This window comes from Volvox carteri, assembly GCF_000143455.1.
Source record: "Volvox carteri f. nagariensis unplaced genomic scaffold VOLCAscaffold_3, whole genome shotgun sequence".
NCBI classification, from domain to species: Eukaryota; Viridiplantae; Chlorophyta; class Chlorophyceae; order Chlamydomonadales; family Volvocaceae; genus Volvox; species Volvox carteri.
This window is the reverse complement of record NW_003307546.1, coordinates 2,201,033-2,228,054: the sequence shown is the minus strand read 5'-3', so window position 1 is coordinate 2,228,054 and position 27,022 is coordinate 2,201,033. Positions and strand designations below refer to the sequence as shown.

Here is a 27,022-nt window from a genome sequence, read left to right as displayed (position 1 = left end):
TACGGCGTTGCAAGTCAGCTCGCCCCTGAACCCTCCTAATCCATCCGTCCAATCACTTGCCACATTTGTTGTTGTTATTGTTGTGGAAGGCTTCTGGGCCGTTTGCAAACATTTGGATGGCCATCTAGGATTGATTATCATACAGCACCATCCACCATTACCACACTGTACTACGCCATGTGACTTCAAGTCTAAGGCGGTTAACCAGCCTTCCAGAATTCCTCCGCATCCTTTCACCAAAACATCCGTAGAGACAGAGGGTTCAGCAGTTGCCAACTATCCAGCGTGGTGCGAATCTCGGTCCATCAATTGTGACCTGAGCTATACATCTTAGCAGCTAGCCATAATCTAACACACGCGACAATGACAGGGGTCTACCCAGGTATCAAACACAGGACCTTGAACCACATATTGCACTGATATCTCCAGACCAGGCCATTGTGCATGTGAACTTTCCTGACACTCTAGGCTGTGAAAGGGCTTTCCGAAATGCATACCGTCCAGGATCAGCTAGTTCCTCTGGACGTGTATCTAGGCGAGCTGGTGAGGTAGATTTAACAGCCCAAACGCATCTTGTTGCTCAACCGGGCAAAATCCCTTTTATGGGAGGATGACCTTTGCCCAGAGCTTCGCAGGAGGCTGAGATTAAATGCACAGCTGGCGTGAGACATGGCCCATGGGATCATCGGCCATACGAGCACAATCCAGGGAGCTGAGACACAAGACCATTCGCCGCTTGCAGTTCCAAGGTTTCATTGCGATCATTGCAGGTATTTCTGATTACAAAGTGCGCCTTCAGCCACCAGAAAACTCTAGGAAAGAAGAGGCGTCATCACATCACTGTATTTTCAGACGCATCGGAATATTGGGTTCAGGTTTTCTGTACCACGCGAATCTGCGCACCTTAACATCATGGGTAAAAGAGTCCAACCATCACACACGCCCGGCGGCAAGGGCCGTGTCCTAATCAGGGCCCGAGTGGGCCCGTACACATGGAATGGTCCCCAGCCTGGGACCCCGGCTGGAACACCAAAAAGGTAGGGATAGGCCCGTGAAAAATGAAAGTTGCGGCGGACTCGTGTCCTGCCCGTTTGTACTCTGCGGGGAGAGGAGAAGAGAGGAGAGCACGATTGAAGGCACTGCCCAAGCAAGGCACTGCCCAAACACCCTACGAGCGAACTGAATAGCATGCTGAGGATGATGCGTTTCTGATGTGCTTAGCAAACAGTGCTAGCGCGCTCAGACGCGTACGACGCAGTTCGTCAACTTCAGTCAAAGTTAGACTTCATCGGCTCTCGACAAACCCAATCAAGAGCGTTCGGCAAAAAAGGTTCACTTTATTTGGGACTCCTTATGAAAAGTGCGCTATTTAGGTTACCTTGAACTTCTTACGTCTTCAGAAATAATAACGTAGTGGCGCTCGCTGCAAACGATTTGCCAAGCTACCTTACATTTTCTACGGACCATTGCTCATAACCTCAAGGCTGGAACCATGGATGTTCATGAATCAGAGCTTCAGGGGCTTTATACCTGGGTGGACGAAATCCCTCTTTCAAGGCCTAAGCGAAACATTGCCCGTGACTTTAGCGATGGCGGTAAGGCATTTGGAGTAGCGAAACTGAAACAAACCTTGACCAACAGATGGCGTTTTCTTACCAACCGCCCCGAGCAGTCCTCATGGCGGAGGTTATCCACCATTTCTACCCCAAAATCGTTGAACTTCACAATTACAGGTTGGTGAAAGCGAACTGTGAACAGAGGGCCCTTCCAGCACAATTACATTTTATGCGCCCCCTGTCCAGCTCCGCAAATGGGCTACAGCAGAAGATGTACAACTGGAATACGCTAAATGCAAAAGTGTTTAAGCGTTTAGGCTTTGTTGTGCCGAAGCAAGATTGTGAGGCCTGCTGCAATTGTAAGCCTGGAGCGGTAGAGCGTGTGCTGAAGCTCATCAAAGTCAAGATTGCCAAGTTCAAGGAGGAGAACGGGTGGGTGGTTCAGGGTTATGCGGGGCTGGCAGGAGGTGGATTATGGGTGTTCAGCGGCTGCTGGGGGGAGGGTGGTTCAATTGCTTGGCGACACGTTGGCGTACCACGGTGGTGTCCAACCCATGCAACCACCCGATCGTTCCTATGAATGGGTCACAGATAATGCTGACAGGACACATATTGCCGCTCCTCTCTATGGCAACATGCAGGGATGCTATCCCGGGCGCCATTCCATCGACGATGCAGGTACGGAGTCAGGTCGATAGGTTGGCAGTCGTTGTGTGGATAGCTGCCAAGCACAGCACACGGTTAAAGCTTAACTCCCGGTCGAATCTCCGTTTTCCCAAGGAGTACGGTAGCCACAGGCGGGTTGCGACAAGGCCCATCCCGGAGCAAAGTCCTATTGTGAATATCTAGGGCCTTGGCAAAGCCACATTATTACGGGGACGACGATAAATGTGCAGTCGGCGTGCGCTGAGACAGCGCATAGCTGCCAAATGGTGATTGCCGGTCGCCACCACCTGGGGCGTCCTGTCGCTACAATTAAGTGCTTGAATGTGCACAAAGGAATGACTTGCACAGAACATGTGGTGTGCTCTTCATTCTTTGGTATGGTGTAGGCGAATGAACAAATGCACATGTACAACCAGCCTCACCATCAAGCCGTGGGCATGATGATGGCGCGGAGTCCGGTAAGTGCTGCAAGAGTGTTCCGGTTGTGACTGCACGCCCTGGGCGGGGCCTTGCACAAGCGCCTTTGTGATAGCGAGTGGTTGCATGGGTCGTGAGACGGGCTCGACATGGAACTTCTTCCCGCAAGTCTCTTTGGATCAGGGTCGTCCTCTTAACATCCCCCCCAAAAGATGCTTTGTTGTTGCTCTATCATGTTGTATAAATCTTGCATGGGTGCGTCTTCTGCCTGCTGCCAGGGGCCGGGGGTTCCGGGCGGCCATGTGCCCATGGGCGTGATGGCGCCGCTTTCGGCTAAGATGAACGCGGCCATTGCGCCGGAGGTCCTTGCAGAAAAGGACGCCGTAATTGCGGAGCTGCGGGAAACTAACCAGGTGTGGGCTGGGATTGCGTGCGTAGCTTTGAAAACCCCATATACGTGATTAATGCAAAGGTCTCCCCTGAACTGGCTTCTTCTGTCCAGCGCAAGCATGTCGTTTGCCATTTAATGGCTGAATCGTAAACCAAGGAAATGGGACGAGGTCGAAATCACATGATTACTCTGGCGAGGCGTGTATTGCCTTCTCCTGCCTGCAGATTTTGGAGACGAAAGTCCGGAAGTTGGAGCAGCTGGTGCGTCTCAAGGATGCAAAAATCCAGACGCTAATGAAGCGGCTCTCAGTAACGGAAGGGCCGCTTGCTTAGCCATGGTCAAGTCGACACCCATGGGTGTGGGGGGCCGTTAGTACTTTTGTGGGGCCTAGGAGTGCGGGCTGAAATGGCTCAGGCTTGGCCCATACATCTGAAGCAGCTCGCGGCGTGAGTGCTGCTTCATCATTTATTGCATGCCAGCAAAGTGCACGAGTGGTTGCCGGTAGGGGTTCGAGTGATGATAGCGGTACTCGGTGCTGGTTTTGACTTGGACTTGACTTATGTGTGGGAATCGGGAAATGCGCTCCATGGTATCTAAGGGAAAGAGCGCGCGTTCCAATGGCTCATGTGCATTGCTTAACAGCGGTGATGAACTTTGATCGGACCGGTGACGGTGTCCAATGGGGCTTGTGCGGAGAAGTGAACCGTAAGTGAACACAAAAGGACAGACTGGACGCAGGATTATCGGCTTCGGTTTCGTGAATTCATGCCCTGTGTCCCACGGGGACGGTATAACGGGCCGGCCGAGGGCGTCCCTTCCATGGCACTTGATGAAATGTGCTTGCGCGTGTTATGCATCTGAGGGTGTCCCTGGGGTCCAAAGCCTTTATAACCAAATCCCAACCACGTCCGGAATTTGCAAGTCCCACCAATGGTTGCAATATACGCAACCTAAGTCCCATGCTGCGTCAGTACAGAGCATATCTGCAAAACTATGAAGCTGATTGGTGGGCGGGGAGTCAGGTGATCCGGCACCTGCCAAGTACTAGACACCAAATTGGTATGCCCACCCTCTCCCCAACGTGCCCGTCCCCTTCCCTCTAGGCGCTTGTTTAACGGCGACCATAAACTGGCACGGACCGGGGTTGCTATATTACTCAAGGACACTTCTTTCTGCAGTTGAGTTTGAGCTATGAGCTTTTTGCTATATTAGACTTAATTAGACTGCGAATAGTATACTGAAAACAATAATAATTTAAGTTAGAAGCACCAGTACTGAGAATTATGCCTGCCCCTTTCGTGCGCCACCCTGGAGCCGCTGGACGAGCGGGAATGAAATTTCCCTGACACAAATGTTTTCTCCCTTTCTCTCTGAGTCCTCTTCCACCCTAGCTCGTCACCATGGCGACTCCAGATGTGAAGCTGTTTGGGAAATGGTCTTTTGAGGACATTGAGGTGGGGCGGCTAAACTTTACATCACGGGAATGGACTTCTTTGTTACGGATAAATTGAATAGTTTTATGGCATCCATGGGCGTGTGCAGGTCCAGGACATTTCCCTGGAGGACTACATCGCCGTGAAGACTAAGTATGCGGTCTACGTGCCGCACACGGCTGGGCGCTACCAGAAGAAGCGCTTTCGCAAGGCGCTTTGCCCGATTGTTGAGAGGTGCGGACAGCATGCAGAAACGCAGGCTGCTTTGGGGACTGGCGCCGCCGGTACGCCGGCCGATAGCAGCGACGACCGCTTCGGGAGAGGGGCAGCTGGTGTACTTGGCAAAAACTATACAGCTTACGGCGGTCGACTTCATCGTGCTGGTTGTGCTGGGCAGCTGCATTCGACTCGATGCATTCAGCGCAATGTGGAGTGTTTTCTAGCTTGGTCGTCAACACTCTTGTCCAATCTTGTTCCGTAGCGTGCCCTCCCACTAGGCACTCGAGTTTTTGACTGTGCGTGGTTTTGGCGCCCGTGGGAGCGATGGTTGGGCGTCGGGCTGTTGTGTGAGGACTTGCCGGGTTTCCACCATAACTGGGGTTACGCGACGCCGGTGTTGGGAGGCACTCTGAGCTTGATTTGCCTTGCGTCGTTCTTTCCCAAGGGTGATAAGCTGGCTTCACGTATGCATGCAGGCTGTGCAACTCGCTGATGATGCACGGCCGCAACAACGGCAAGAAGTTGATGGCGGTAAGGATCATGTCCATGTCGGGTTTCGGGGGTATATGCAAGGTGCACAGCTTCAAATGCGTGGCATGCTTTCCAGGTTGCCATGTTTGGCAGCATCGTTAAGTGCAGCTCGCTTCGATTGGGTCTTGTGTGCTTGGCCGCCCTACAAGCGCGTACGTTGGCTGCCCGCATTTGCAGGTCCGGATTGTGAAGCACGCCTTCGACATCATTCACCTGCTGACGGATCAGAACCCTATCCAGGTGCTAGTGGACGCCATTATCAACAGGTGCGTCACTGGGCCTGGTAGCGGCATGGCAGCGGAGCATAAAGCTAACGAAATGGGGAAGGCAGCACGCATCGTCTCATAAAAGATGCTACCGGTCTAGTAGCTAGAAGTAAAGGGCAGGAAATCATGTGCATGCCAGGGTGCTCTTCTTAAGGCGGCCGTTAGCGCGGATCAGGAAGCTCCCTTTTAGTACGCTTGACAAGGGTTGCGTTACTTTTGTCTTCTGGCAGTGGCCTAGCTGGCGTTCCTGGAAAATAACGTTCAGGTTCATCATCGTTTTAGAGTGCAGCCCTCTGAGCAGGGGAAATGGCACCGGCGTGCTCCCCCGGGGCCCCACTTCGTGCCCTTGCCTTCGGAGTGCAAGGCGCAACTTTCCTGCATTGTCTAGTCCCGGCATCAGGTTAAGTCGAACGATTGGAGCACTTAACGTGCTGCGACCCTCCCATCTCTTTGGGCCCGATTGTGCCTAAAGTGGACCGCGTGAGGATGCGACCCGCATTGGCTCGGCTGGTGTGGTCCGCCGTCAGGCTGTCGATATCTCGCCATTGCGCCGCGTGAACCAGGTGGGCGCTTAGTCGAGGGGGTTTCCTTTGGGGACTGAGACTGGACCTTGGGGCTCCCGGCTTCAACGGTAAAGGGGCTAGTGGAACTTCTAATTATTGGGCTAGAAAGACGCCCGCCCAGTGGGATATGAACAAGGTGACCGTCGTCGTGCGTTGCGTAACCTTCAGTTTAGAGGCTCCAATGCTGCAGATGCGTGCGTTCTTAGCGTATGTTCCTGGATGGTGCCGCATCTTTGCCACATGCCGCATCAGGCTATTTACCTGCTCACGACCGGCGCTCGCGAGGCCGCGTTCCGCAACATTAAGACGATTGCGGAGTGCCTGGCTGACGAGCTGGTAAACGCCGCCAAGGGCTCGTCTAACAGGTAGGCGTTGTTTCCAGTTTTAAAAATTGGTGAGGCCAAGTCAGGCAAGTTGCAGCGTCTATTTGGCAGAAGCCGCACTGTGGGTGCTGTCCGCTTTGCAGCCTTTTGCGGACATGTTCGTGTCAACTAATGCTGAACCTGCTGCCGGGTCAGGGCGGATGTGCTTCCAGTTTTATGCGCCAGTTTTTGCGAAGGCTGGGTGACAGGCGGGTGGATTGTCCGATGTGGGGTTTATCCTTCCTAGCGGGATTGTTCAATGGAATCATATGATAGGCCGAAATACGTCATTTTGGTCTCCTAATGTTCCTCCCCATTGACCGCCTCCTCCGCCACAGCTACGCGATTAAAAAGAAGGACGAGATTGAGCGCGTGGCCAAGGCCAACCGCTAAAGCAGTTGCAGCTGCAGGGAGGGAGCAGATGCTACAGCAGCGTGTTTTGTGGGTTATGGCGTTTGGCCATCCAGGGCGTGTTGCTGTAAAAACCGATACCGCTGTAGCTTATGGCAGTCCATTCTCACAGTGTGCTGCCCTGGCCTATCGATAGCCTTGCGTAGTTACACTAAGCTTCAATCACACACAACCCCACCAGTCGTAAGAGAAAAGTTCACGTATAGAGTGTAACTCGCTGCCAGTATTAGCGACAGCGTGCCACAGCTGGCAAGCATGCGATTACCCATGAGCCTGCAAATGCTCACTAAACCAAGACCGATGAATATCTCGATTGATTTGCGTCGACGAGAGCCAGGGATACATCAAAACCACGAAAGTAAAGTCTGAGATTGCCACCCTAACTTGCATAGCTCTTCTCCACATCATCTCATTATTTGGCCTTGTCCGACTGCGGACCGTGGGCCGCCAGTCTCACTTTGAAATTTTGATGGCTTACGACGAAGCGATCATGGCTGCAAGACTCGCCCTGGGATTTGCCTGTGGGCTTAGCACAGGCTGTCCCCCCTGCCTTGCACTTGTTTTTGCCTAGGCAACGCCATTGTTGTGCGACAGCGATTCCCTTACGCCTCACATATGCACATCACAACTGCATACTGCAATCGAGAGGCCCTTTCTACATCCCAACATACACCCTAGTACACTACTACATCATCCTCATTTGGAAAGGACAGCTTAGGCTCTGGCTTGGCCACCCACTCCCTGCAGCAATTATCTGGCGGCAAAAGGCTAATAGATGCGAGAACCGAGGCGGGTGCGCCTCGCTCCAACTGGATACTGTCATCACTTGTCGTACCGCGCTCACCGAGCTCCAATTTCAGTCTTCAACCAACCTTGTCTGCCAGGAAGTCCTCACCTGGCTCTGACCCCATATGCATTAAGTCAACTCAAGCACGGCAGAATTGCCGGGGCACGTGAAGCGCATTGCGGCCAAAAAATCCACGCATCAATAGAAGATCAATCCTGCAGGTTTTGCAAGAACACCAAGCACGCCCATTTCAGGGCGGTTTCCCGGCCTGCGCCCACTGCTTTTCAAGGCCTTCCAAAACCCAGCGACCCGGTAGCGTCTACGTTACAGCTTGAATCCGTTGGCGGGATCACCTTGATCCCCGCCCGCTCAGTGCGTCCTCAGCTGTGTCTTGATCTCAAAATGGTAGAAAATCCTCACGCGTGATGACGATCGGATGCGAGCATAGCAAGATGCGCGCCGCGCGCCGTGCTGGTGGTGTCGGTGGCCGCGATGGCGGTTGTAACTGTAGCGGTTGGGGCTCCCCGCCAACTAGCCGCGCCGGCGTGACCATCTCCGTCCGCTCATGCGCTTGCAGCGCCGCAAAGATGTCATCTGTATAGCAGCTGGCATCCACCGTAGTCGTGACAGAGCGTCCCCTGCTTGCGGAGGAGGGCAGCGGCGGCTCACGCTGCCCAGCACCGTGGCTAGCAGTGCGAGCTAGGCCTGCAGTAATGGATCCCTCGATGCTAGCAACTAGGCTTGGCCCGTCGTTCGGTTGATGTGTCTCATGCATGCCGGCCGGAGCGCTGCTGCGAGTGGAAGATCGGTCCCGCAGCTCCGAGGTGGCAATGTTGCCATCACGGGCGGATTTGCCGCTATCGTCTGTGGATGGGCTGTCGCTGTACACAACCCCCGTCTGGGCGCTTGAGGACGCCCTGCCAGCACGGCGGCCATCAACATCTGTGCTGCGGGCGCTGGCCTGGCGACGGAGGCTGCAACTGCCGTTGCCGATGGCTGCTGTACTACTGCCGCCGCCGCTCCGTGTGACAGCGGCAGTAAGTGGCTGCGAGCCGTCAATGGACGGCAAGCGGTCCTCGCCTTGGCTGTCGGTCCGTGGGAGCCTGGCCGCCTGGCTTGTAGCTTGAGGCAGCGCTGCTACTGCTGCCGGGGCCCCCACGCTCCCCCTGCCGCTGCCGCCTTCCCTGCCACTTCCTTTGCTGCTGGATGGTTGCACAGACATCACCGATGGCGGTGGCGGGATCTGAACTTCACCGCTTCCCCCCGGTGATGCCAAACGAACCATGTCCTCAGAGAAGCCGACCCGTGGGTCGACCCTGCCGATGGAGGAGCCCTGGATCCGTACAACTCCGTCAGAGCCGGAACGCGAGCCAGGCACGTTCGCTTTGCCTCCTGCGACCGCCGACTGAGCCTCCTGCGGTGACCGGCTCTGCGCGGACTGCTCCACTGCGGCGTCCAAATACACCACTGCCGCCGCTGCAATGGCCGCTGTTGCGAAGGCTGTTGTACCTTTACGTTCCTTGCTGCTGGGCCCGTTGGCGAGGTCAACGGAGCTCCCGGCAGCCGAGGGCTTGGCGACTTGGACGGCCTGACGAGCGGAAACGGCTTGGGCGTGCAGCGGCTGGTCGCCTTCCTCTGCTGACTCTGTCTGAACCGAGGTGGCCGATAGCCGATGGGAGCCCAGCGCCAAGCGCCCATGATTTGAATGGTGGAGCTGACGCTCTTGGGCTGGCTGCTGCTGCGGCGATCCCGATCCCGTCGGACCTGGGCTGCTGCTGGGCCTGGGCTGGAGGTCGATGGAAGATGCAACGCCACCGCTGATGCTGCCGCGGCCGCCCGCCCCCGAGTCCTCCAGCGCAAAGGAAGCGTCCATGAGACTGCGCCCATCGGTGCTACTGCCGCCGTCGCCCGTTGGCTCCATATTTTGCAGCGCATCCGATAGGGAACTGGGCCCGCCGGCTGCTGCGGATACGGAGGCGGCGGCGTCTTCGGCTTTGCTAGCGGGCGAGTCAGCCTCTCCATCAGCCTCAACTGAGGCAACACTGAGCGCCGCTGCGATGGCGTCGTCTCCAGATTTGCTCGCCAGTGTCGTACTGACGCTGCGCATGCTGTTGCGCGCGCTGGCGCCCAGGTCCGGGCTGGTGCCGCTGTCGCTGGTGTGCCCGCTGTTGTTACCGACACCGTGCCGGCTGCCGCCGGTGCTGCCGTTGGCCGCGGCACCATTGGCGCCGCTGCCGCTGCCGCTCCGGAGCTGCAGCGATGCAAAGCGCGAGGCTCCCAGACCCGGGTACGTGTCACTCATGTGGCCGGCGCCGGCGCCGGTAGCGCCGCCGAGTGGAGACGGCGAGCGCGCCCGCGGTGGACGGTACCGGGTTCCGCCAGCGGCCACGAAGGAATTGGAGCGCGATACCGAGCCGCTGTCACTGCCCGGTGTGGAGACGCTAGTCTGGAGTGGGCCAGGGGCGCTGCCGGGGCTAGGGAGCGGGCTTCCGATGTTGCTGGTTTGGCTACCATTCGGGCTGGTGCTTGACAACCTGCCTCCGGGTCCGGGTGGCAGGGGTTCCATGGTCAAAGAGGATGCCGGCGCCGAGGCTCTCAACACGATGCGCTGCTGCTGCTGCTGTAGCTGCAGCTGTAGCTGCTGGAGTTGCAAGAGCTGTTGCTGCAGTTGGATGTTGGCAAGCTGTGACGCGGGCGATGGCGAAGGCACAGGTGACGGCGGACGTGGCCCCGTGAGGCTGTGCACCACCGCGGCGGCGGCGGCTGCCCCGGCCGGCCGTACCAGGCTACCGGAGGTCTGCAGCGGCGGCGCCCCGTTCGGTCGCCTAGTGCGGTTTGCCGAGCTGGCTGTCGCCAGGCCAGGCGTAGCTGCGGCGCCCGGCAAAGAGACCTGTTGCGTCATGCCGTCACCGTCGTTTCCACTGCTTGCTTCCCAACTACTGCGACGGCCACCGCCATCGTAGGCCGCAAAATTCTGCAGCATTGACTGCTGCTTTGCTTGCAGACTCTGCAGCTGAAGCTGCAAGTCCTGGTGAGAGGATGGTTGCGGCGGCAGCTGTTGGCTGAGCGATGGCCCCAAGGCGGCCGCACCACCCAGCCCTGCCCCGCCGCTGCTCAGCATCCCCGCCAGAGTCCCGCTGGCGCCGTGCATGTACCCACTCAAGCTGCTAGCTGGAGACAGGGCCACGGGGGCCCCTTTGCTTCCACCCGCGCCCGTCGGGGACTGCAAAGGGCCCGCCCGCGACTTATTCTGAAGCTTGCGGCGCAACTCCGCAACCTGCGCCACCAGGTCGCTGACGTCTGTGGCGCCAGTGCTGAAGTTGCCGTTGGCACTTGCATGGGCCATGGGAACGGTGGCGCGCGCCAAGCTGCGCTCCAACTCCGGCTGCACATCCGACGGCACGATCCCCGCACTCGCTAGGCGCAGAGGCGGGGGACGGCGCGGCGGCGAGACGCCGTGCCCCAATGCCGGTTCAATCTCAGTCCCGCTGCTACGAAGCTGCATTGCGGCCAGAGCAGCAGCGCCGCCGGGTGACTTCTGCTCCCTTTGCTTTGTCTGCTGCTTCGCCTGCAGCGCCTGGAGCTGGGATATCTGGGCGGACAAAACGGGAGACAAGGTAGTGCTGGGCAGAGATACTGCGGACGGCGTGGAGCCCAGGGTGCTGGGCATTGCCGTCGTCGTTGTGGGGCCGCTGGCCACTGAGGCAGTACCGGCAGATAGGGCACTGGATGCGGTGGAGCTGCTGCCACTGGCCTTCTGCCGGCCTCCACACCACCTAAGAATCATCAGCGCCAGGTCCTCCTTGCGCAGGGGTTGTGAAGGCGTGGGGGCCCCCTGTCGAGGGCAGACACGAGGCGGCAATCCCGCCACCATTTGGACGTGTGAGCGATTGGTACAGGCGGGTGGTGCATCCTTAGACAAGTTAGAAGGCTGGCTGGTAGGCGTCAGAGCGTTTTAATGAACATCAGCTACCTCGCCCATGCGACTCGTCACCGGTGGATTTGACATTTGCAGGGCGCGGGTCGTTTGGTATAGTCCGTAATGATTGGCCAGAGCCAGTCACACGCCAGTGCCAAGCACATCCTTTGCGGCAATAAGTAACCACTTCGCCCTCGCGTGTGGACACCACGCGCTTGCCCACTCGTCCACGCTTCATGACCAGACGCACGTGCTTTTATAAATCCCGTGTGATTTTCCGCAGCCCCTCCGGTGCCCTGGCGCTTACCAGGAAGTCGTCTGCTTGCAGTGCTCGGGCAATGGCCTCGCTTCCCTGGAGCACTACCGCAGTGCAATTGGCGCCGCACGCTTGCTTCAGCCGCAGCACCGTACCCGGGTTGGCCATCAGGACTTCAGGCTGGAAAAAGACTATGTCTGGGCCCGAGGGTCGGCCGGCTGCCTACACAAGGAGAGACAGGACACAAGAGAACAGAATTGTATTTGGTTGTTGGTTGGGAGGCATGTCGCAGGCTGCTTCGATGTTACGGTAAAGATTAAGCAGATACTAATGCTTGGACGGATGGGATATGCGTTCTGTAACCGGCGGATGGTGAGAGCCGCTCTTCCGTTCCCATCCGTTCCCTTCCCGGGATCTCCGCGCAGAATAAAAGAGGTGCGCTTCACCTTTTTTATTTGCTCGATGACGGCCCACATCTCGAGTGTGCTGGCGAGGTGTAGCACGCTCGGTACAGGGGCCTGAGACAGCGCCTGGCGGAAGATTGCACCCAAGCTGGGCTCGCTTAACACGAGCAATACATGCGTGGGTGTAGGTCCTGGTTGGGAGGCGGTCGGCGGTGCTTGGGTTCATAACCACCTGTCCATTGGCCGTAACGTTATAAACGAAAAGTCAAAGACGCACCTCCAAAGGTTAAGCCGAGACTGCTCGTTGGTGTCATGGCTATTGATGAAGCAGTTCCTAATCCTGAAATCCGCGGTTGCTGATGTTGTGATGCCTGACCGTTCGAAGACTGTAACTGTAGCTGCATCTGCAGCGAATGAAGCTGCATCTGCAACGTACTTGGACTAACTGGCTGCTGCATGGTGCGGAGCGGAGGATAGGATGCCGAGGACTCCCGGTAGACAGGCGACTGGTACCCGCTACTCACAGCACTATCATCCGAAAGCACAAATCCCCGAGGCCCCATCCTAACATGTTATCGGTAAAACACATTATTCGTAGTACAGAGCTGGACTTTCGGCAGTAACACTCAGTTGCGTTGCAGCCATTGCACATAGAGCCTACAATACGCTCGCGTCTATTGCGTCTGAAAGCTGAGTCATAACATTATGTGGAAGACCAGGTAAGAAACTCTGGCATAGATATCAACAGGAGAGGAAGGAAGGTTACGGCCAGAACATCACTTTCGTAGATAGAGACATTGCCTTCACCTTCCCTACATAGACACATGTAAACTTACCCTTCAAAGCAAAGAAAACTGGTGTGCAACACGTCTTTCTTCGCTGTACGAAGACAGGTGTAGGCCTGCCTTCGGCCAAACTGAGGCTTCTTTCGCGATTTACCTTGCTTCCCTATAATTGGCATTCCTCCATTGATGGTACACTTAACGCGTTCGTCGTCACTCGCCGATTTACAACTTACAAAAATGGGCGCGAGTTTCTGGCTTCTGCTGCTTGCCTGCCTAGCAGCTTGTGCAAGCTTGGCAATCGCACAGGACCCGATGTGCGCGGACAGGACCATGAAAGGGACCTGCGGGTAAGTGGCCAATGTCGACCTATTTTCGCCTTGCCTGGGCCTCTCACTGCTACACTTTTGAAAATGATGAAAATGACGGTGCGTTTGCTCGGGTTCTTGGCACTTCCTGGTGGACAGAAGCCCCTAAACCCTGACTAGTTCTCCGTAGCTCCGCAAGCGCCATCCCATGTAACAGGAAGAACTAAAGGGTTGTTCCCCTTCGGGGAGACGAAGGGGAACCCCCCTACGTCTTCTTCCCCTTTAGTTCATCCCCAAAGTCTCTTCTTCGTCTCCCCGAAGGGGAACACACCCCTTCGGTGAGGGAAAATAGTGCGGCGATCCAGGGTCTGAGTCCGCCATATACAAAAGTCTCACGGGGCTTCCATAGGGATTTCCTTTCGGATGAAGTTCTTGTCGGGCTCTATGCGACAGCCTCTGAATACACGCGTGCCACACCAGTTTCCACACAACCCCCTAAGCATCCGCAGCTCTTCCCAGGCCTTCGGGCGTGCAAGCATTTCTCCAGCACCTCAGATACCGATTTGCTACCATTTTGCTTCGCATCCAAGCGCCACCCCACAGCCAAAATATTGTGGTTATCCTATGCGCATTGCGTGAAGTGCCCCTGGACCCTTCAAAACCCGGCCATTATCGCCACCCATTGGAACGCCGGGGTGTTGCTCCCGTCTCGTGGCAGGGCCTGCGGATTATGCTGTTGTTACAAAGGACCGCTCCGATACGTGCCCGACGACGAAACCTGCCAATGCAAGATTCACTATGGAAGCTCTTTCGCCATCATGATTATAATGGTATGTGTAGTGCTGTGTATGTGCAGTGAATTGTGTTGTAGTTAACTTCAAAACGTATTGTTGCCTTGGGAGGCGTGTGCAACGCCGGACACGGAACACGAGGCATCACGGATTGATCCAAAATTTCGAATGGCATATTTGCATTAGCTGCACCCAACTTCGCAGTGCTCGGCCTTCGGAACATGATTACCACCATTCCTTATTTTGATTCGATCACGGGGGGCTTGTGTATTGGGCTTTTGTCGGTAAGCACCTCTCCGGTCGCCTTTCCCTGACCTGCAGGCTATCCTCGCATGTTTTTGTTCACTGGGGGGAGGATGGTACTTCGGCGGTGGGCATCGCATTTCACCATACCGTCGAGCCGATCCGTATATATCTTCCTGACGGGCTATGCTACGTGACTGGCGGCAATGGAGTGCAGGGCTCGCGACCGAGAACAGGGAGGCAGTTTTGCTTAATTGTGTATTTTCGAGCGTGTGATTAGAGGAGGGGAGGTAGGGGGTTATATGAACTCAAAGAGTAGTCTTGCACGCAGGAGGGCTAGTTGGTGTCGTAAGACAGTACGAAACAGTACAACGAATGACGGCGACCTTCCTTTGTGGGCCAAATGCATGTCGCGGTGTGTTTGATTGGTTTGCATATAGCGACCGTTTGTTCTGAGCATGAGAGCAACTGGATTTACGATTTACCATAGCATGACACAGCAAATTTAATTTGCAAAGCGTCGCCAATATTATACATATAAAGTCACTTGCGACTTTGTTCTATAATTTTGTAAGGTTTACGGACGAGATCGCTTGCGAGAATGTCGTCAACGCGCTCTTTCCAGACAGCAGCGCGCATTTTGCGGGCCGCCGGACGTTTCGGAGGGTACAGCGAGTGTGGTCGGTTCGGGCGCAGCTGCTTGCGCAGCGCAGGTGTGCGGTGGCTATCGTGGCGATTGCTGAGCTTTCTGATGATAACTACCAGTGTCGGCTTGTACAGCAGTGCTCGACACGAAGGGTTCTTGCAGAAATGTTTTTGATATCGCAGGTGTACTCAGTGGCTCCACATGGGCAGCTCCGCTTTCGGCGTTGCCGCAGTTTGCCCTGCATGCCCGGGCGCAGCCCACATACGGCTTCGCTGCACAGGCCGTTCAAGGCATGACGGATTCCTGCGATTCTACCAGCTGCACGGTAAATCTTAACACCCGTCGCTGCTTATTAATAGTGGTTGTCGCACGCTGCACGTGCATACACCCGGTTGGCGAGCAGAGCTATCCTAATCGGCTTCTGCTGAAATTTTTCTACAACGCTCCGTTGAGGTGTTGCACCCGTCTGGGGACACTAAAGGACTTCGTCACAACCGCACATTTCTGTCGCTGTCGACAGCATCTGTCCAAGGGGCGGAGGCACACCATCACTCAAGTCGCGCGATTCGGTCCCATGGACAACCTCTGCAGTTTCGTTCGTTTTGTTGCAGGAACCTCCCGGTCACTCCACAGCACTGTTTTGCCTGTTGACGTCATCATGCCAGCACAGACATACACACTGACGCATGTACACACGCACGCACGCACGCACGCACGCAGAGCTCCTCTGAGGGCGGCAGCACTCCTGCATGTTGTGGCAGCGACGACTCGGAGTGTCTATCAGGCGGCGACAAGGAAGGAGTAATACCGCACGTTCCCGTCACCCTCCCGGCACCGCCGTGGACCCGGCCCCTGCCACGTGCCGACTATCTGCACCATCTGTCACAGCAGCAGCACTCAGGCGCTCTGCTCGACCCGAATCAAATAGCGACAGCAGTAGCAGTAGCAGCCCAACCCAGCCACAAGACCCTTCTGTACCCCTTCTCATGCACCGGCGTGCGGCTGCCGCTGCCGCAGCCGTGCCAGCCGCTGTCTCTCCATGGGGGTATCCGGATGTACGGCAAGCACGCTGCCACTTACGCTGAGACAGACGAAGCGGCGGCAGCAGCACCTGACGTACCAGCAGGAGGGGTCTCCCTTTCCAGCCGTCCCCGCCACACTGCCCCGCTGCCGCACCTGGGCGTCGCGGCGGGGCCGGGGGCAGTGAAGGCGGGGGAACTGCTCACTGCAGAGGAGTATCGGCAGCGCCACGGCGTTGTAGTGGAGGACCCGGAGCACCCCGGCAGTGTTGCAAACATCCCTGAGCCTTTCCAAGCGTTTCGTGACGCGCCCTTTCCCCCCGCAGTCATGGATGTGGTGGGTGGGGGGTAGGACGGTTGGGGTTGGGGAGGGAGTTGGGATACCGGGGGAAGAGGGGAAAGAAGGGAGGGTGCGGCCACGTCGTTAGCCAAGCAAAAGAGCCCATGAAGGAATGAGGTGCAGGCAGTTGATGCCGCGGTAATGGGACACTGGGATCCTCAGCGTAACGTAGCGGAAGTACTTGGTGACCTGCATACGGCGTTAACCTGCAGCTGCTGCTACTGAGGTTACGGAAAGCGCCTTGAAGGGACGGTGGGTTTTTCGGTTTCTGGACTTCAGGTTTCGGATTAGCAGTTACAAGGCTTTGGATGTGTGGGTCATTATGAACAACATCACAGGCGGTGACGTCAGCGAGAAAGCTCATACCGCCATGTCCTCCAATCGCCCCGTCCCCCCCTTCGTCGCGTCCTTGCCGTATCCTCGTTGGCCGGCAGCATAGTGACGGGTGCGGTCTCTGCTCGCCGCACATCCCCACTCCCCCTGCTGCTTCTGCATGAATGCACTGCCTTCTGTTGAAGCACCATCACCTGTTGAACGAACCAGAACCTCTTCCGCCCCGTCCTCGCTGGGGACACCCCCCCGGGATGTTAACCTGCTCCTCGCAGCTTCATTCGGCCCGTTACGGCGAACCCAGCCCCATCCAGGCCCAGGCCTGGCCCATCGCCCTGGCGGGTCGCGACCTGGTGGCCATTGCCTCAACAGGCTCGGGCAAGACGTTGGGGTTCCTGCTGCCCGCGCTCCTGCACATCCAGGCAAGCGAGGCAGCAACGGGAGACGGGTGGGAGGTGTGTGTGCAAGGGGTGTCGTGTTCCCAAGGGGGGGGCCAAGGGTTATGGATGAGGCTGCAGTGGAGGGGGTCTGCGTGCCTGTGGGCTGCGAGCAATTCGGCGGTCGGGTGATGCAGTGTCGTGCGGGGGACGGAGGGAAGGGGGGTAGGCTTGAGGAGAGACGGGGGGTTCGGTAGGATGAGGCTGGTTTGCGGTCTTCCGAACAAATCCACGCGCGACGCCCCGGCCTTGGCTACACAGTCGGGGGGCCAACAACTTGAAACTTGAAACTATTACCGCATCGTGTCAAGGTCAGGGACTGCAACGCGGCTGCGGGGCACTGCAAGTGTCTTGGGTTATCAAGGACTTACATTCCTTACCTTCAGGACTGCAATGCCCCGTAGCCCCACAGCCTGCAGTTGCAGCCCGTTGTGTCGGCAGTTGCACTAGCTGCTTTGAGTGCTGGTATAGCTGAAGCCACAAGGTATCAGGGCCTATGACGCAGCCAGCTCCTCCTCCTGCCCTGTGATGCCGAAACCCCCTCCTCCTCCCCCCCAACACACACACACACACACACACCTCCCCACAGGCACGCGGTTGCGACCCCGCGCTGGGCCCGACTGCTGTCGTACTGGCACCCACTCGCGAACTGGCTCGGCAGATCGAGGCGGAGGCCCGTCGCTTTTCACATGTGGTGGTCAGCAGCGGCCCTCAGCAGCAGCAGCAGCGGCCGCCGCCGTCATCGGGTCGCTTCGGCCGGCAGCATCGATGGGGCCACCGGGGCGAGGTGGAGGGGGGTCTGCGCAGCGCGTGTGTGTATGGCGGTGCGGCACGTGGGGGGCAGCTGGAGGAGCTCAGGCGGCTCCCTCACCTGCTGATTGCCACGCCGGGTCGGCTCCTGGACTTCATTGAGGCGGGCGACATCCGAATGAAGCAGGTGGGACTTCTCGGGGTTGTGAAGGAGGAGGAAGGCTTGGGGAGGGTGATCCCTTGCAGAAGGTCGAAGCAGCAACTGGTACGGGGGGAACGTGGGCCGCTTCTTTTCTGTAGTCTCAAAAGACACTAAGACACGCGGAGTCGGGGGGATCGTGGCGTTTTCCAGGGGTTTGGAGCTGGAGGGGTTGGGGCTAGGGAGCTGGGGCGGAGTGGGATGAGGTTGGGGAATGTGGTGAAGCAGGGCAAGCTGGTTTAGGGTTATGACAGGTCGTCCCTTGGCAACTATGTGGGCCGGAGTAGCGAGCCCGGGGTAGGCAGGCAGGCTGGACACGGCGGGGGGGGGTTGTCAGCTGCCGCAGGTCCTTCGGTTCCCCGAGGGGGCATGCAGTCTGGTCCACAAAGTGTGTATCGGACTCGTGCGGTGCAGCTGCCACGGAGTTGCCTGTTGTAGCCAGGTGGGCTGGTGCCGCCTTCACTAGAACTGGAACTCGTGCAGTTAATGTATTTAATGATTTTGTTGATGAGCTGCCGAAACCCTTCCCCAGCACTTAACATTGACATACCAGCACACCTGGGGAAACACGAACACGAATATTCAATCAAGGTGGTTTTTTTCTGATCCTGAAGGGCACCTCGTGTCTGGGCGGGCATGGCATCTTTTCGAGAGGTGCCGCAATGGAACAAGGGACTTGGCCTCGTGCGAGCTCCTCGCAGCTCACCACACCACCAGAGGCGCTACTGCGGCTCCGCGTATCAAAGAGAGGTAGTATTGTAGTGTATGCCGTACCTAGACACGCCACACCTTGCCATGCCATATAGGTGTCGTACCTCGTATTGGACGAAGCCGACCGGATGTTGGACATGGGCTTTGAAGAGCAGATCGCGGAAGTGTCCCGGTACATGTCGGCAGATCGGCAGACGCTGTTTTTCTCGGCTACCTGGCCCAGTGACGTGAGACAGGCGGCGGCGGCCTTTACTAAACGACGAGCGGTGCGGCTCTTTATCGGCGATGTTCAGGTGCGTGTGTTGGAGCGAGGAGGGAACGGCAGGAAACTTGGGATTATTTGTGATGTCTCACAGATAAATAATATATTTGACATGCTTAGCAAATGCTATTTTGTTTCGCCGATGCCCGCAGGTCTTCATCCTCCAAGATGTGGAATGTTTTGTTTATGCATCCACTCCATTAACAATTCGTTTACCCATAGCTTGGTTTTTTTCCCTTCGCCTGAGCCGCACCTGGCTGAATTTCCCCCTAGGCAGCCATGACGCGGTTTCTGCTAAACCAAAGCCCTCGATCCCCAACCCCGTCTCTTCTCCTCTGCAGTCCAAGCCGGTCGCTGCAGCCACCATCACGCAGCGTGTACAGGTGGTAGATGGGGCTGACAAGCTGGATGCGCTGGAGGCGTACTTGCGAGAGCAGTTTGCGAAGGGCGATGAGCAGTCCGACGGGGAGGAATCGGAGGCCGGTGGAGGTGGCCAGGGCCGGGGCGGCGAGGGCCGGCGGGTGCGGCGTGCCATTGTGTTTTGCGAAACGAAGGCCGGCTGCGACCACTTGACGCACAACATCAACAAGTACGTGTGTGGTTGTACGGATTGTACGGGACATCGCATGTGCGTGTGGTGATCTGCGGGTCTCTATAAATATGTTTTCCTGAGCGGCCACTAGAGCGCGGCTGCCTTGGCCCTGACCTGGTTCATGAATCCATGATCTTTCCGTATATAGGTAGCATGGACTTCCGATTTTCGAATGCTTCAAACCTTACTCCTCTCCCCCGATGTACTCGTGTACGGTCCCCCCGTGTACATGAGTGTACTTGTGTACGTCATGCATGTCCTGACGTACACAACACTTCCAACCACCCGTTTCAGTGCCAAAAGGCTGTTCAGATGATGGTGTCGTCCATCATCTGTTGCAGCTGAGCCGCCCCATAGCAGTTCCCCTGGCTCTTCCCACCACCCTTTCCGCCGGCCCTGCGCAGCACCATGCCCTTCCAAGCCGCCAGCTTGCACGGCGATAAGTCCCAGGCTGCCCGCGACTACGCACTGGCCAAGTTCAAGGCGGGTCGGGTACCTGTGCTTGTGGCCACCGACGTAGCGGCAAGAGGACTGGACATCCCGCATGTGACATGCGTTGTCAACTACGACATGCCGCAGGACATTGAGATGTACGTCCACAGGTAAGATGTACATGCTTTGTCCATCCACCTGTGTGGAGATCAAGCTCGTAATCCCGCTTGCGCGCTCTTAATTTCCTGTTGCCTATTTGGGTTTGCTGTCCTCCCCCGACATCTCTTTCCCCGACCTGGTCTCGCGTCCTCGTGTTGCGTCCGCTCCTCCGCCAACACACCCTGCCCCGCCTCCCCACCCCAGAATCGGCCGTACGGGGCGTGCAGGCGCGAAAGGAAACTCGCTGGCGCTAGTGAACCGTTCCCGCGACGGAGGCGTTGCGAGGTCGTTGTTGGAGGTATTGGAGGGGGCGGGCCAGGAGGTGCCTGCGGAGCTGCGGCGGATGGCGGACAGGTCGAGGGCGCAGGGCGGCTACACGGGACAGCGGCGGGGCGGCAGTTGGTCGCGGCAAGGAGGCAGGGGTGGGGGTTGGGGCGGGGCCGGGGGTGGTTTCGGTGGGCGGGGGCGCCGGGAGGGCGGGTCGAAATTTCGAGAAGGCGGAAGGGAATACCGAGACAGGGAGAAGGAATCGCGGGACGGGGACTGGGACGAGGAAGAGTCCCACGGGTCTCGGCGGCATCATGCAGATGGCTGGAGGTCGGCTGGTGCTCGTCCGAGCCGCTCCTCGGGCGAGTTCTCACGATGGTGAAAGGATTAGGGGAGACATCGCTACCGGGCAAAGAAGTTACACAGTCATCGGACGCATGGTAGGGATCCTACACCTCTCACCGGGGCCTAGCCGCGCTTGTGTCGTTCCATGGCAAAGGGTTCAACGGCTAGAGTTATTTTCGTGTGCATGGTAGTGTACTGGTACTTCCTTGGCATATAGCGTTAGGGGTGCGCGATGCAGGTGTAACTGCATGGCCGGAGTTGAAGGGTGTTCGGTTATTACAGGGGGTTATTTTTGTGCAAACCATGGAATTGCCCATTGTTTTCCTGATGATGCGTTCTCAAAGCAGCACGATGTTGGCCTGCCTGTTAGGTTGTGAACCGTGTCCGTACTGTCGAGGATGTACCCTACTAGGCCCTCGATGCTGAAACATAATGTATTCTTTATTTAGGGGGCTAGGAGTCTGCAGTGGAAACTTTACATCACAAGGGCTCTCAAATTGTCCCTCACCTCTCTACGTTACTCAGGCTCGCAATAGTTTTGCTCAGTTAAAACAAAGTATTTAAATAATCGAAATGGCTACGTGTAAGCGTGTGTCCACCGAAAAAGACCTGTGCTCAACAACGTTACATATGTAGCGAGACTACCGCCAAAGGATGAGCCTCCTGGAGGAGTTTCAAGCTCTAAAGCAAACTCTAGAAGGCGACCTCAGCAAAATAGAGCGCTTGGTGAGCTGAAGGAGGTCTGCGAGCTTTGGCAAGAGCGCTCTCGCTGTAAAGCCCTCAAACTGTGCAGATTGCTGAAATGGAGCATAGCTACCTGACAGCTGAGTACAGCCAGTGTGGTACCGTTCTTAAGGTGTGCAACGGTTGTCCAGCCGACACACGACAGAACTGTCAAGATACTTATGAAGCTTCCTGTGTAGGGCTTTGAAGGTTTCTTGAACTCAAAGGATATCCTTCGGAAGAAGGCGCGCACCTTTAAGCCGGAGGACAGGCTCTTCAGCTTGTCGTCCAAGACGTCCCCGGTGGTGGGTTTCCCGGTTCCCGTCGTGCACCAGCACTTTTACGAGTCTTCTCGATGGCTGCATATTAACGGCCTTTTGACTGCCATATGACAGACACGAGAGATGGAGCAGCCAGCCATAGAGGCGATAGACTCCATGACGCCGCTCATTTACGGCAAGAAGGTACGGATGTTCGTATCTGCAGGAACAGGGCACCGCAGTCCACTTCCATGCAGATCATAGCTCTTAACCTCGCCATTGATATTACGCATGCTCGCAGTACGCGCAAAAGGGCTACGCGCAGAAGGGCAAGCGGTAAACCCACTACACAAGACCTCTGGTCGAGCCCCTGGTGGCCCTGATGTACTCGTGCCTGAGGAAGGCTACAGCGCGCAGTACTAAAGAGAGCGAGAGCGGAAGAAAAAACGCTTCATATATGAGTAGGAGTAACCTAGCTGTTTTATTACATAGTAGTGCCCGTGTGCGGGATACTCGGGCCTGCGGCCTGTCGAACTTGGGATCTGGATCTGAAATGAATTAAGGCACCTAAGCAGTCAGTTAAACTACTCAGAACCGTGGTTTTGTGTCGCAATGTGCATCCGCGTGGCGCACAATAGCAACTGCTAGGTGACTCTTCACAAATACTGCGTATGTACAGATATGTACGGAAGCCGTGGTGCGTGCGGTGGCGTCACGACCGCGGAGCCTCAGTACGCGCTAGTTTCGCCTCACAGCGCATGGATGGATACGCGTCCTGCACTACCGTCTCGCTACCTCCGGGCAAAAGCAGCCGTGTAACTACCACAGCGCAACCGACGGCTCGATCCGTCCTGCACTGCACCCAATACATAACGTTCAAGAGTGGCACATAATTATAAGGCAATGCTGGCGAAGATAGCAAACCGCAAATAATTTCACTCGACAGTTCCATGAAAGCCCGAAAATGGTTTGGCGCTGTCGGTCCTGGCGCCGCTCAGCTCGGTGGAAGAGCTGCACCGCCTGCCGTCGGACGAAGGGAGGTCCTACAGCTCGCGACCTCGTAATCCTGCATCATAGCTACCCGCGACAGGCAAACAACAAATCATCCAGGCGGCCACTATCTCCCACACCAATACGTCACGTTCCGCTTATAACCCTCACATATATAGACCAGCCAGACCGAAACTTCTTACCAAGCTCGGTGGGCTTCATACGCTAGCGCCGCCAGAAGGGCTAGCCCATAACAATCCACAGTGCACGGAGCGCACTACGCGGCCTCCTGGACTGGCTTCGGTTGTGGCGAGGACGAGCCCCCCTCTCCCTCCCCGCTGCCGCCGTCCGCTCCGAGCTCAGCATCCAGTTGGTTGATGTAGTCGTCCAGGTCGTCCGTTGCTGAGCCCAGGTCGGATATCCCCTCAGCTTCGCCACCCTCGGCCACGTCCAAAGCTTCCTGCGTGGCATGAAACCATTCGCGTTTGCCAAGGACGGCCTTCTTGCTCTCCCCATGGTAGCTGGCCCCTGCCCTGGCATCCGTACTGTCCCCACAGCCTCACCTCCAAGTAAGCCGCCAGCTCGGGATCATCCTCCAGCTCGTCCAGATCCGCCTCGCCGCCCTCCGCGCCGTCGTCATCATCATCGTCTTCGCCCGTGTGAGAGGACGCACCCACGTCAACCAGCACGGCCTCATCCCCAACTGCAGGATGGGGCGGGGCTGTACACGCCGCCCCAGCCGCGGCGCTGGTAGCGCCCGTGCCTCTGGCGCCTGCAGTTGGGGTGCTGCTGCCACCAGCCTCATCCGCCAGGCGGGAGGTGCTGCTGTGGGTGGAGACCGGCATGGTCGATGTAGTGCCCGCTTGGGCAGCCTGCGGTGAGCGGTCGGTGGGGGCCCGAAGGCAAGGCAGCCAGTTTCTATTCTCGGCGCACATAGTGACTCAAGCGCTTCGTCAATAACGCCCTAAGTGAGCGCCCTCGCCCCCTGCGTAAGCTGCGTAGGCCACAGCGACCCTTTCCCGCGGGAAAACGGTACCACGACATCACTTTTGCACTCCCACGGCATATCAAACCTGCGCCATACGCTAAGCACTCGCACGTTGCTTTCTTTCCCCCCATTTCTCTCGCTCCTGTCCGCACTGGGCCCGCGCACACGCCCAAGATTGGTCGCGTTACCTCAACGCGATGAGGTACTGTTAACTCGACTATCCTCAAAGGTCAGGAAGCCACCCGGTAGCGCGCCCACTCACCCGCAAGCTTTTAGCGCTGGGGGATGCGGAGATCAGAGTCCCCGCCGTTACGGCTGCAACCGCTTCCCCGGCCGCAGAACCCTCCAGCGCGTCTTTAGCAAAGGCCTCCAACGGCAGCAATGTCTTCACCAGCGTGAAGTAGATAATCCAAAAAACCTCTTCGCTCATGCGCCTGACCGAAACGGTGCAGTGGCACAGTGGTAAAGGGTCAGCGATCGAAGCGCGTCACGTAGGAGCCTACAATCCAGCCATTGTCAAGATGCAGTAATAAGCCATGCTGTAGACACCCGGGCGGCATTGCGTCCAGCTCGGGCATGCAGCTAGGTCTACAATTACCAAGCCCCCACACAGTCCGGCTCTGTGACTTAGGGTAGATAACAAGCACAGCTTAATGATTAACCCACTTTAGCCTAACTGAAAAACCTTCTCACACAAAGCGCCCAGGTTAACATCCTCGCCATACCGTCGCCAGCATACGCACCCACATGCCGAACATCCACACCTACCCACGCCCGCACCCCCAACGAGCGCCAGCCGCCGCAAGGCCCCATCCTGGAGCTCCCCACACAGGCAGGCCTTACTTGGGGCACAATGCGAAGCGCAGTCCCTGGAGCTGGTCCCCTTTTGTCAGCACCAGCAGCGCGTGTCGCTCCTGCCAGGGGCTCAGCCGAAAGCCCGGCGGCGGGATGGGCGTCGTGAGGCCCATAGGGTTTGTGGTGGGAAGCAACTCCACGGGATAGTCACTGCAGGCGTGAGGAAGGGGCGACCGTGGGAGGGCGACATGCGTAAAGATGGACAAGGATGAAGGTGCGAATAGGAAAAAGGAGAATGCCGAGAAACGGTAGACGACGGCTGGAGCGGCACCGTAGCAGCACCACGTCGAAGTTACATCAGGTAAGCCAATGGGCAGCCCGTGCACATAACCGTGCAGCATCGTTACAAGTGGTGCCGTTGGGACAGGTGCAAGGCTTCAGTCTTACCTGAAGGTGCTGTATGTCATCCCTGCTATCGTCTCAAGGAGTCCTGACGTGATGCCGTACTTGGCCAGCTCAGCCGGGTCTACATCAGATGCGGATGCGCCACCGCCGCTGGTCGTCTAGTATTTATTCAGCAGAAAGGTTGGGCATGGTGGAGCAGGGATTTCAGAGGGAAGCATCAGACCCGGGCAAAGCCTAAGGCCTTACCCAAGGCCATGTGGGAGTTACGCATCCGCTATCTCGGACTTCCCTTTACCACCATCCGGTGGCCCCTGAGTTTTCAGCAACAGACCCTGCTAGAAACCTTAAGCCGGCGCCCAAGGCGGGGATGTCTGGCGCAGTGGTCCCACCTGTGCTGTAAGTCGCTGTAACTTAGCTTGCGCTTCCTCTGCAGCAGCGCTTGCCAATTCCTACAAAGTTTGAGCTCTCATGGGATTAATCAATCATCGCACAGGGCGTGTGCTCTTCGTACCTTCGCCTTTTCCGAAGCCAGCCTCGCCTTTTCAGATGCTTGCTCTGCAAAAACCTTGGCGTGTTCAGTCGCCTGCTCCGCAAGCACCTTTGCCTGCTCAGAAGCCTGCTCCGCGAGCACCTTTGCCTGCTCAGAAGCCTGCTCCGCAATTGCTCTTGCTTGCGCTGAAGCTTGTTGCGCAAGAGCCTTTGCTTTCTCTGCAGCCTCCTGTGCTTGTTTCTGAGCAGCCTGAAGGCCACTTTTGAACCAGTCCATCTCTCTCAACCTTGAAACAAAGGATGTCGTTCCCTGCGAAAACCCCAAGGATGTAACCTGACCTAACTGTCATACGTGAAATGTTGAATAGGCTAAGTTGCTCGTGTAAAGATTTGTCGACAAATGCTTAAACAAATTCGACCCATGACTATGTCGGTACGGTACGGCTTGGATAGCATGAAGCAGGCGACAGATTGTGCAATCCACGACTTCAACACCGTGTAAACCCGCAACCTGTGGCCACATTGATGGAATGATATTTTGTACAATCGCACGAGAGGCTATTCGCCTTCACCATGTACCGGTAACCAGGCTTACATCCGGCGAATGAGTCCATGCGTGCTCGTCCATGTCCAGTACGCTGGGCGGGCGAAGCACTAAAACAGTCTAGCGACAGCAACGTTCCAAGAGGCGCGTAGGATCCGAAAACCGAGAGGACATACCCGCGTCAGCGGCAATGAGCTTAGCGTGATAGCGGCCTGGTGCAGCAGGCGAGTGGCAGGCGAGTGGCAGCCTCCTGGCTGGGGAACCCTGCGCACCTCCCCTATTAGCATATGCCTGCCGCAGTCATACCGCTCAGTTTCCGTTGGAACTAAATCTTTGACCAACGCAAAGCATGGCTACACGGTGGTGTCATGGGACGTATAGTCATAGGATAGCAGCTGCCGTTGTGTTGTCCATACATTCCTTACACATGTTGCAACGTCTCCATATACCGTAGCATGGAAGTGGACCACATGTTTTCCACACTGCCTTTTTTTTAAGTTTCACGGAAGGATTGACGAAGGCACATACCAGACACTCTACGGACCACGGAAAAGAGGCACTCGCGTGGTCAACACTTTGAGTGGTCGGGATTAATGGTTCAGAGCAGAACGATGGCTAGGGAGAGGAAACCTGCGACGGAACAACTGGGGACAAGGGAAAATGGTTGCGCTCTGTTGTACAGCAGGGTACAACAGCGTCCCACCGCTCACATGCAAAACAAGACAGCTTCCTTGGTAATCCGCACTGTGCAGACAAGAGATACATATTCCTACTTCGAGCGTATTTGTAGGATAGCTGACCATTGTGCTAAAGCCGCAAAAATGACATTCTTAGTTAGAGATACATCAGGAAAAATGTCCGAAGACGATGGGACTCGAACCCACAACCCTCAGATCCGAAGTCTGATGCGCTATCCATTGCGCCACGTCTCCTGTGTGTAAAAGTATATTGTTTAATTAAATATATTTGCTTAAAATTGACGTACATCAACGGAAGTTATTGTTGAAGGCATTGGAGGAACATCTTTACTTCCT

General features: G+C 56.7%; 5 protein-coding genes across 5 annotated transcripts; 3 read left to right on the top strand and 2 right to left on the bottom strand.

Annotated features, from left to right (window-relative positions):
- Positions 1–1,486: 1,486 nt before the first annotated feature.
- On the top strand, positions 1,487–1,980 carry VOLCADRAFT_33944 (uncharacterized protein; the record flags this gene model as incomplete). Its single annotated transcript, XM_002946589.1, has 3 exons — positions 1,487–1,595; positions 1,670–1,733; positions 1,803–1,980. Coding segments are annotated over 3 exons (351 nt in total), but the record flags the coding sequence as incomplete, so codon positions are not given.
- Positions 1,981–4,400: 2,420 nt separating this feature from the next.
- Positions 4,401–7,039, top strand: rps5 (component of cytosolic 80S ribosome and 40S small subunit). The gene is made up of 7 exons (XM_002946588.1): positions 4,401–4,484; positions 4,573–4,697; positions 5,159–5,213; positions 5,391–5,479; positions 5,952–6,042; positions 6,295–6,407; positions 6,743–7,039. The coding sequence occupies exons 1-7, from the start codon at positions 4,431–4,433 to the stop codon at positions 6,795–6,797; spliced, it is 582 nt and encodes a 193-aa protein (XP_002946634.1). The 5' UTR covers positions 4,401–4,430; the 3' UTR covers positions 6,798–7,039.
- Positions 7,040–7,999: 960 nt separating this feature from the next.
- Positions 8,000–12,495, bottom strand: VOLCADRAFT_86782 (uncharacterized protein; the record flags this gene model as incomplete). Its single annotated transcript, XM_002946417.1, has 4 exons — positions 8,000–11,437; positions 11,829–11,999; positions 12,224–12,372; positions 12,459–12,495. The coding sequence occupies 4 exons, from the start codon at positions 12,493–12,495 to the stop codon at positions 8,000–8,002; spliced, it is 3,795 nt and encodes a 1,264-aa protein (XP_002946463.1).
- Positions 12,496–13,203: 708 nt separating this feature from the next.
- On the top strand, positions 13,204–21,397 carry VOLCADRAFT_103050 (uncharacterized protein; the record flags this gene model as incomplete). Its single annotated transcript, XM_002946587.1, has 9 exons — positions 13,204–13,313; positions 14,384–14,432; positions 15,672–16,307; positions 16,916–17,095; positions 17,667–18,014; positions 18,833–19,030; positions 19,341–19,588; positions 19,996–20,193; positions 20,387–21,397. 9 exons carry the CDS (start codon positions 13,204–13,206, stop codon positions 20,829–20,831), a joined length of 2,412 nt encoding a protein of 803 aa, XP_002946633.1. The 3' UTR covers positions 20,832–21,397.
- Positions 21,398–23,044: 1,647 nt separating this feature from the next.
- VOLCADRAFT_116049 (uncharacterized protein) lies at positions 23,045–25,721 on the bottom strand (the record flags this gene model as incomplete). The annotated part of the gene is made up of 7 exons (XM_002946416.1): positions 23,045–23,227; positions 23,331–23,416; positions 23,564–23,639; positions 24,018–24,189; positions 24,599–24,760; positions 24,998–25,113; positions 25,467–25,721. 7 exons carry the CDS (start codon positions 25,719–25,721, stop codon positions 23,045–23,047), a joined length of 1,050 nt encoding a protein of 349 aa, XP_002946462.1.
- Between the last annotated feature and the right edge of the window lie 1,301 nt (positions 25,722–27,022).

What these genes read in the sequence shown, in the direction of transcription:
- rps5 (XM_002946588.1), top strand. Translation starts at nt 4,431, where the DNA reads ATGGCGACTCCAGATGTGAAGCTGTTTGGGAAATGGTCTTTTGAGGAC. An exon ending in GGTCTTTTGAGGACATTGAG is followed by an intron (nt 4,485 to 4,572) that starts GTGGGGCGGCTA and finishes GGGCGTGTGCAG; the next exon opens with GTCCAGGACATTTCCCTGGA. An exon ending in GCCAAGGGCTCGTCTAACAG is followed by an intron (nt 6,408 to 6,742) that starts GTAGGCGTTGTT and finishes CCTCCGCCACAG; the next exon opens with CTACGCGATTAAAAAGAAGG.